Here is a 9,986-nt window from a genome sequence, read left to right as displayed (position 1 = left end):
GTGTGTGTGTGTGTGTGTGTGTGTGTGTGTGTGTGTGTGTGTGTGTGTGTGTGTGTGTGTGTGTGTGTGTGTGTGTGTGGGTGGATGGGTGGGTGGGTGTGTGTGTCAGAAAAGTATTTTTTTTAAAAGGGTGATGACAACTTTCACTATTATGTGTGATATGCCTCTTGTGATGACTATATAGTAGCGGTTGATAGTATATTTTTACTACCATATTTCTCTTAAGACTCAATCAGGACGATGAAAGATCAGGATCCAGGCTTTATTCTGTTACAAGCAGAGAGGGTAAGAAAATGGTCTATGGTCTCTGTAGGCCATGGCCTCTGTGGATCAACCTCTCTCTCTCTCCCTCTTCTTCAGTTCTCCATGTTCTAGTTCTTCTTAGTCTGACAAACATTGCAAGTTGGTCACTTTTGTATGGGTTAAACAAAGGAGAATTGGAGGCAAAACAAGCCCACTTGGTTGGTTCTCCACTTGGCATCAGACACACCTACTTCACACCTATCTGAAGAACATGAGGAGGGATATCTTATATATCAGAAATATCACTTATAGAATGTTCCAAACATTCTCACAATCAAATCATTACAATCCTTGTACTGAGACTATTACAATGATACCACACATGAATATATTTACATTTCATGACACATGGATACATTATATCAAGGTAACATCCTTTGTCTTGTGGATCTGATAGCCCTTAGAACCAGTACATTAGCATTTCATTGGGGGAGGGGAGGGTGTCTTTGTTTTAAAGCCAAGAGAGGCCACATGGCTAAACTAGTCTTGAAACACAACTAAAATTATTTGCATCACGGTACAGATGGAGATTAAATGTTCATGTGAGCTACAGTAGTTGTTATGGGGTTAAAAGGCGTGGCGTGTGCTTCGGAACACTTCTGTGTGGGAACACATCCTCTACATGTCCATTTGAAACGACCCATTGATATTCTATTCTCGTTTTTAGAATGTTCTCCCCCAAACCGTTTCTTCTATAGCAGTGTTGAGATTGGCTTATGTGCCAGATCTATCAACTGATATTCTATGATATTTTGAGTCAAGGGACTGTACTGTTTTAAAATCTCGCTTTTCGCCTTCTCTAGTAATCCCTGGGTGATTTTGAGGTATGTTTTTTGGATCAATGTCTGATTGGCGCCCGAGTGAAATTACAAGGAGGGCATGTTCTATTTCCCCGGGGGAGGTAAACTATGCATAGAAGCACTGACCCGGTCATAAAAATAACAGTGCAGCCAGGAGCCAGTGATTCCTCAGGAAATGTTATTGAGCAAATTTTTGTAAAGCACAAGATGTACAGCAGGATTCATGCTCTGCATGAATCTTAATGATTGTGTACATATTTCATGAAAACCAAAGAGCCGGCTTGCATCCAAGCGTCAGTATTACAAAATAGAATATTAGCCATTTAAGACACTGATTCATGCACATATGGTGAATTAGCTAATGTTTTTATGAGAATTGTCTGATGTAAAGGCCTGGCTAGCTTGACCAAGTCCAAAAAATAACAGTGATTTTTTTGTTTACTTCTCATTTACTTTTATTAATTTATTAAATTCCAGTGTCATTTTTAATTTGATCAAATGTGACTTACAGTGCCGTGAAGATACTCTGTGTCCTGTAACGTTATGTGTGCTCCCTGGGGTGGCACTGTGTTAGAGCATAGCTCTTTTTCTATAGTCAGGAGCACTGTGTTAGAGCATAGCTCTTTTTCTAGAGTCAGAGGAGCACTGTGTTAGAGCATAGCTCTTTTTCTAGAGTCAGAGGAGCACTGTGTTAGAGCGTAGCTCTTTTTCTAGAGTCAGAGAAGCACTGTGTTAGAGCGTAGCTCTTTTTCTAGAGTCAGAGGAGCACTGTGTTAGAGCGTAGGTCTTTTTCTAGAGTCAGAGAAGCACTGTGTTAGAGCGTAGCTCTTTTTCTAGAGTCAGAGGAGCACTGTGTTAGAGCGTAGCTCTTTTTCTAGAGTCAGAGGAGCACTGTGTTAGAGCGTAGCTCTTTTTCTAGAGTCAGAGGAGCACTGTATTAGAGTGTAGCTCTTTTTCTAGAGTCAGAGGAGCACCGTGCCAGCTGTGTGACAGGGAGGCTGCATAGCGTCTGCTGCAACAATCAGCTTCCACTATAATCAATGGAACTGGCTACACCAGACGTGATAGCAGTGCATACCTGTATGTTTCGAAAAAAGTTAGACCGGTCTACAGCTATTTTTACGCTCCGCGAGTGGACTGCTTCAGTTGCAGACCTGGTTTAGCCGGCCATGGAGCTTTGATCTTCCTCTTGAGCCAGTGGAGCGCTATGCCAGCTGTGTTGGATTGAACTACTTATATATAGTGCTGAGTTTGGTACAGGTGACATTTATAAACCACTTATAGTGTTGAATTTGGTACAGGTGACATTTATAAACAACTTATAGTGCTGAGTTTGGCATAGGTGACATTTAAACGCCATGTATTCTGAATATTTCCTCTGTGGTGTGACATAATTTACTGCTATTTCTTATTTTAGGTGTAGTAAGTTGGATTTAGGTATTTTAGGTTATTGTTCTGTAGGTTGACAGATGTGAAGAAAGTGGAGGGGAATTTCCACATTGTGCAATGCGTCACACATTCCGATTAAAACCGCTTCCATGTAGGATGCTTCTCTGTTTCCGCACTTAGTGGTCCTCTCTCCTTGGTTCCCAGTTCCTCTGAGAGCATTCAGTGAAATGAGACGTTCGTAATGACTCCAATCTTGGACGGATGTCCAGGACATGAGCTGGAGGAACAAGGACAGAGGACGCGTACACATTGAAAATTGGAATTCAGTTTCTGGGAATTTAATTAAGGGATGAGTGTGCAGAGTGTTGATGAGAATGCGGTTCTTAATGCAGGTTTGTTTGTTTTTGTGTGTGTGTGAGTGTGTGTGTCTGTGTGTATGTTTGTGTATGTGTGTGTGTGTGTATGTGTGTGTGTGTGTGTGTGTGCGTGCGTGTGTATGTGTATGTGTATGTGTATGTGTATGTGTATGTGTATGTGTATGTGTATGTGTATGTGTGTACTTGTGTGTGTGTGTGTACAGGGTTTGCAGATAGGCACTCGTGAGTTGGAGGAGATGGGGGCTCAGCTGTGTGTGGCGCTACTCCGACTGCACAGACTCACGTCGCCGCTGGAGCTGCACACACACTCTCACACACACACTCACCTGCTGGAGGCCGAGAACGAGCTCATCGAGACGCACCGCTACCATGTCAATGTCACTACCAGGTAACACACACTTGCACAACTCTGTAAATGCGTAGACATAATGTGTATGTTATACATACATAAACAGTATGTTTTTAGGACATCTTAGTTAGTTCAGGACAAAGGATATGGACACCAAAGATGTTGATATTGATCTATTGATCTGTCAATCAGTTCATACAGCCATCTCTCTATTTGGGCGTGTCTGGCTACCCCATACTACTATGATATCACAGTCTCAGAAGATTCTGGAATTTAAATGTGCGTGTGTGTCTGTATATCATATCACTCACTCACACACATACACACACACACACACACACACACACACACACACACACACACACACACACACACACACACACACACACACACACACACACACACACACTCTTGCATAAACTGTTGTCTAATGGACAGTAATGGTGGAGTGTCCAGCCTCTCAGGGATCTTAACACTTCACTCAAGAAAACCACTCTGGTCTATTCTCTCCTCATTATATCGGTAATCACCCGCATACACACACTCACAAGCATACACATGCATACACACACACACACATGCACGCGCACCACCCATACTCATAATCCACTTTCAGTCTCTTTAACGAGCTGGGGGGGAGATCATGTTACAGCACTGACCGCACCATTAAAGCATTAAAAGGCTCAAAAGCGTCTGGGCCTCCCTGCCCCACACCCCCTACCACCACATACACACACCACAACACAGACCACTTAAACCACTTAACCAGCAGCCATAAAAACCTCATCACCTCTCCCCTGCCACAGAGAAGGACGGGGAGACGGAGGGATGGAAAGAGGGTGCAGAAGGAAAAGAAAAAGGGAGAACAGAAGAAAGAGAGAGAGAGAGAGAGAGAGAGAGAGACCAGGAAAGAGAGTGGAGAAGGGATAGGGACACACCCAACCCACGCACTCACACTCACACACATACAAGACACACCCACACACAACACACAAACACAGCTACTTAAATACCCACCCTGGTCAAATATGTGCGGAGGGGTAAGAAGTTAAATATACTCTCCCACAGTCCCATGATATATCTCATTCTGCTCTAACCTCATGAGCCCTCAGCCCAAGCGTGTTCACATCCTGCCCCACTGCAGACACCTACCCGCATCACATCTTGCCCCACTGCAGACACCAACCCGCATCAGAACAGTAGAACGTATAGATCTATACCAGACCGGTTCTAATACACAGTAGAACGTATACATCTAAACCAGACCGGTTCTAATACACAGGAGGACATATACATCTATACCAGACTGGTTCTAATACACAGGAGGACGTATACATCTAAACCAGACCGGTTCTAATGCACAGGAGAACGTATACACCTAAACCAGAGTGGTTCTAATACACAGGAGGACGTATTCATCTATACCAGACTGGTTCTAATACACAGGAGGACGTATACATCTAAACCAGACTGGTTCTAATACACAGTAGAACGTATACACCTAAACCAGACTGGTTCTAATACACAGGAGGGTTAAAGGCCCATCAGAGGATGTTATTAACAGGGATAACAGTGTCATTACATAAGAAGCTGTGTTAATAAGCATGAGGTGAGAATATTTGAATAGGTGTGAACTGTAGAGTCAGTCATGCCAATGGGTGTTAATAACATAAACAAGCTACTAAATGTGTCTAGAGTAGATGTGTCTAGAGTTTACGAGCTAAAATAGTAAGCAACATGCCAGAACTGCTAATAACCGAGTGCAAGTGTTGATATCATGACGTGTTACTATTAGTAATGGTGTTGGTCTCGTAAAAGCTGGTGCTAATAGTTTTATTTGGAGTGTGAATTTTTATGAGCGGAATTTCTGGTTACATGAGCTGCAGTGTCAAACAGGCTTCCTCTAACGATCCTAGGTGATGAGCTACTGAAAATAGACTACATGTGCCACAAAAAAATAAAGTCAAGGAAACTCTCATAGAGAGAGAGAATGGAGAACACTAGAGGATAGTAAGCTATACGGCTAAATATGCTAGTTCTATGAATAACTGTTTTCCATTTGAAAACCTAATTACCGAATTTGCACAAATAGTCTTGGAAGTGATGAGTCATGCTTTTGAAAAGCATACTTGCTCTCCGAACACTCTACTTTTTTAGTAGACATCAATCAGCCGTATTCAGCGTCTGTTTTTTGCCATTTCCCCAACTTAGGTCAAATCTGCCTTTCACCACAACTGCAAAATCGTGATTATTATCCTAGTCTTATCCACAATGTTGGTACTTAACATTATCCATCATAACTTCATCATAACATGATGGAAAACATATTGCCTAGCCTTTCTGCCCCCCCCCCCCCACCCCACCCCCATCCCCAACACACACACAAAAAACACACACACTTACATCATCACTGTCATCACCTCACATACATACAGCACACTGCTTGCTACAGTAAGCCTCCTCTACATACTTGCTGCACACTGCCCCCCCCTCCCTACATACACAGCACGTTGTCTTCAGGATCTTCTCCAACACACATCCTCTACATACTTACAGCACACTGCCCCCACCTACCCACACACACTGTCACTGCTCCACTCCCCTCCCGCCCACACACACATCTTCACTGTCATCACTCACATACATCATACATACAGTAATCTGCTTGCAATAGTAAGTCCCTTCACCATACTTGTAGTACACTGCACCCCCCCCCCCCTACATACACAGCACATTGTTTCATCAGGAAGCTTCTCCAACACACTTATTGCACACTGCCCTCTCCCCACATACACAGCACACTATCCCATCTCCCCTGTAATCCCCCCCAACACACACACCAAGACCCCTGGCAGTTGGGTTAGCCCCTTGAGCCGTGGATCTGCCCAAGGTTTCTTCCTTGGTAAGGGAGTTTTTCCTTGCCCTTGTTGCTCTTGGGTGCTCCTTGTTGGTGCCCCCCCCAATCCCAATCCTCCCCCACTTTTCTTATGCAGCCCTTGCCACTTAATCTACTAAACCCCTCTTCTACTGCACTTTTTACCCCCCCATAAATGCACAAATAGGCTAACACCAGACATAATTTCACTGCATTTCTTACTTCCAGTAACTATATGCATGTGACAATAAACTTCCTTGTATCCTTGTATCCTTGTAACATTAGCTAAACTTAACTCCACAGCTGATATTTGGTAACCTGATGGAATACATGTATATTCCAATATGAAAAAGTACATTCTGAGATAGAAACTGTAGCTACTTGATCCTTCCATTTTCAGTAGTAGTAGTAACCACTTCTAGCTTAAATGACTGACGGCACATACATGTTAACATAGCTTTATTTGCATCAGAGTTGCACAAAGGACCACTAGGATGTGTGATGCATTACTGTACATGTGTAGAATATTGTACAGGTGTAGTGGTGGAGCAATAGGAACTGCCAATCAACTGACCTGGGTTCCATTCCCACTGTTGCGAATCCATGTTGCTTTGGATAAAAGCGTATGCTAAATATCAGCCAATTTAACTTAAGAATGTTAATTACGTGCATATTATGTGTAAGATTACACTAGTCTAAAAGGAAGTCTTGCTTTTAAGATGGTTATAATATCGTGGTGGCTCACTGTACTGACCGCTCTCTCTGCCGACTGATCGACAGCCCCACCACGTACGTGTTGGCCGAGGATGAGCCGGTGCTGGAGGAGGTGGACTACAGCGCCGAGAGTGACACTGACCACGACCTTCAAGACCCCGCCGAGCCGCTGTCTGACTCCGAGCTCAACGATAGGGACGCGCTCAGCTGAACGTCCCCTCAGCCCCAACCTGAGCATTCGCACATTATACACCCAGACTTGCCAGGACACCAAAACCAAACCCGCCGATACTCACGCTGTCTGGCCCGCACTCCTGACCACCATCATCGTCCGGTAGCCCGGTTTTAACCCGAACACTCACCTCACCTTACTGCTCAGCCTTACTGGAACTCAGACTCATGTGATAACCTGAACAGGCTTATCTAGGTACCTGAACACCTGAGCACCTGTGTTACTTGAACACCTCTGTATCACCAGGTCAACTGACCACTTTTGCCTCACCTTTGAACACCTGAATGGCCCTGTTACCATGACAGGATAGAACAAACACGTAACTATGAATCAACAGTATTCCAAACCATGCGCACACACCAACACATATATACTCTTAGAGTATGACTGTATGCATATTACAGACTGCATTTTAGACCTGCTGCAGAATTACACAAGTAGAACATGTAGGACATGTCCACACACATGAAATACAAAGAACATGAATGTACTATAAAGCCTTTCACCCTCCTCTAAAGCCTATTGAAGTGTACCCATGCACTAAGCCAGGTCGGTAGGGCTCTCCTGCCAAGTGTTTTTCCTGATGGGTCTATGTTACTTCACGACAGTGATTTGTGCACACAACACACACACACACACACACACACATACCTGTACTACTTTCTGTCTCTGCACCTATCTTTGGGAGATGATGTCATTGTAACAATGTCCCCATGGAGACGACATGCCTGTGGAGATATTGTTGCTGTGGAGACGATGTTCCATTGGGAAAGGATATCTTTTTTAGTTTGTTTGTCTTTGTTTGTTTTAGCTGTAGATATTTTGGGTTGTTCTTGTACAGTAGTGCATGGATTCTCAATGTTGCCTTTCTTAATTTATTTCTTTGTTTTGTTGATTTTTGTGATAAACCCCTTGTGTCACCACGTCCAGTGAGAGTGTGAGAGTGACTGTAAAGTAAGCTAGCGCGCGTGTTTGTGGGAGATGATTGTTGGAAGTGCCCAAATATTTGTGTGGAGAGTAATACACGAAATAAAATGTGATGTTAGCTTTTGATGGCGCTACGTAACATGTGAACGTCGTCAGTGGAATTATGGGAAATAAAAGCAGGAGACTGCCTGGCCACTGCTCAGCCTCCTCACGACCTCCGTGCCTCTCTTTTTCTGTCTCACTCTCATCTCACCTGTCTCACTCTCATCTCACCTGTCTCACTGTTCCTGGCTCTCACTTGCTGCTCGTCTCTCTACCTCACTGGCCCAGTGCCACTTGGTTTATTTATGATCCCCCTTAAAACCATATATTGAAATGTAAGAACAGCCACACCTGATACTGTTACTTCAGATCTATTAATCTTTGTTGTTCATGACTCGTTCTGTAATGTGACCTGCTGAGTTCAGGTTCATACCAATGACACTGCAGGACAAAGTTGCTCTCGAGGGCAGAGATTTACAGACCTAAAGGTGCACCTGATTTCGCTTATGAGGCGATTCAGGCTTGTGCAGTCAGGTAGGGTATATGGATATGGATGAAGTGGAATCTTGAACGGAATCTGGCCATTATTTGGTAAACAAAACTCAATAGCTTTCACAGTCTTGACATTTATTTGGGGAAATCTTATAAGTGAAAAAGAAAAGCTCACCGCATTTAAGCTATTTTACTTTTTGTACTGTGATAAAAACATAATTCATTTGCGCTATTTTCTGCATCCAAAAATGGTGTCTGTCTCTGTAGACATTAGAACTGGAATCCTCCCATGTGGACCTTGCTGTAATAGTGCTGCTGTTGGAGTCGAAGCCTGAGTGAAGCTGCACACCAGCAGACAAGATTCCCCATTTGAACAGCAGGGGGAGCTGGAGCCCCTAGACAGGCGGCGTCCAAATGACCCCGGACCTTGGCCTGTCAATCACCCGGAGTCATGGGGAGCAGCAGGCGCTGGGAGAGACGGCCGTGCCAACCCCGCCAGCGCTGCCAGCAGTGGGAGAGGAACGGCTCTCAGGGAGCGAGCGGAGGAGGGAGAGGTACTGAAAAGAAAAGGGGGGGGGGGGGGGGGGTACGGGAGTAGAGGGAGGGAGAGAAAGAAAGAAGTGATGAGATCCTTGTCTCGGCGCTGTGATGGGAAGCGCTCTGCCGCTCCGGTCTCTCACGCTCGCACACTTCCACACGCCTGCTAATTGGCCGTGTGGACATAAAAGAGGACGAGAGAGGGAGAGAGGGGAAGGTGCCGGGGGGAGAGCTGCTGGTTGCGTAGAGCGACAGTGGAATGTTAATCCGGCTCTGGAATGCAAACTAGAACTCCTCGCCTTCTCCTCCTCTCTCCATCTCTCTCTCCTTCTTTCTCTCCCTCCCTCTCTCCTGTGTCATTCAGATGTTTTGTAAAACGGTGGAAAGGAGCACAAAGAGCTGCTGCTTCCACAGGAAGCCTCTTTAAACAAGACCCCCAATTAACCCAGCAGCTGGGCTTGCCAACACACACACACACACACACACATGCATAAGCATTTAGCCAGTAACACACTCACAGCATCATCCAGTAGCACATGTAGAACATCCAGAACATGTGCAACATCACTAAACCACTGACACACTCAGGCTGATACAACACTACACCACTGACACACTCAGGCTGATACACCACTGACACATTCAGGCTGATATAACACTACACCACTGACACACTCAGGCTGATATAACACTACACCACTGATACACTCAGGCTGATATATATGATACATAAGCCTACAGTATAGTTTTTTTCACAATTGCTAAAACACATTTGTTTTTAAACTTTCACCATTTTCTCAACTGTTAACATAAACCCCAAATCTCAAAACTACATTCACAAAACCTCTGAAAAACTGAAACAGTTGTACCTGTGCTCAAAACCAAACAATGTCTTCAGATCATCTCTCACAGCAGTCAAAATGAAAGCAGTCATTACACATGGAAAACA

The 9,986-nt window shown here is 44.4% G+C and overlaps 1 protein-coding gene across 1 annotated transcript in view; it reads left to right on the top strand.

Moving 5' to 3' along the window:
• Positions 1 to 8,173, top strand: part of agtpbp1 (ATP/GTP binding carboxypeptidase 1) — a 32,776-nt gene extending 24,603 nt beyond the window's left edge. The window contains exons 25-26 of the mRNA XM_076271213.1: positions 3,073 to 3,257; positions 6,874 to 8,173. Of these exons, the coding sequence (XP_076127328.1) occupies positions 3,073 to 3,257; positions 6,874 to 7,018 (330 nt within the window). The 3' untranslated portion in view covers positions 7,019 to 8,173. The remainder of the gene's footprint in view (positions 1 to 3,072; positions 3,258 to 6,873) is intronic.
• The last annotated feature ends 1,813 nt before the right edge of the window (positions 8,174 to 9,986 follow it).

Source organism: Alosa pseudoharengus, unplaced genomic scaffold, assembly GCF_046254945.1.
Source record: "Alosa pseudoharengus isolate Yale_2024_CS ecotype anadromous, Long Island Sound unplaced genomic scaffold, YU_APseudo_1.1 YU_APseudo_1.1_scf_6, whole genome shotgun sequence".
Lineage (NCBI taxonomy): Eukaryota > Metazoa > Chordata > Actinopteri > Clupeiformes > Clupeidae > Alosa > Alosa pseudoharengus.
This window is presented reverse-complemented; position numbering and strand designations above follow the sequence as displayed.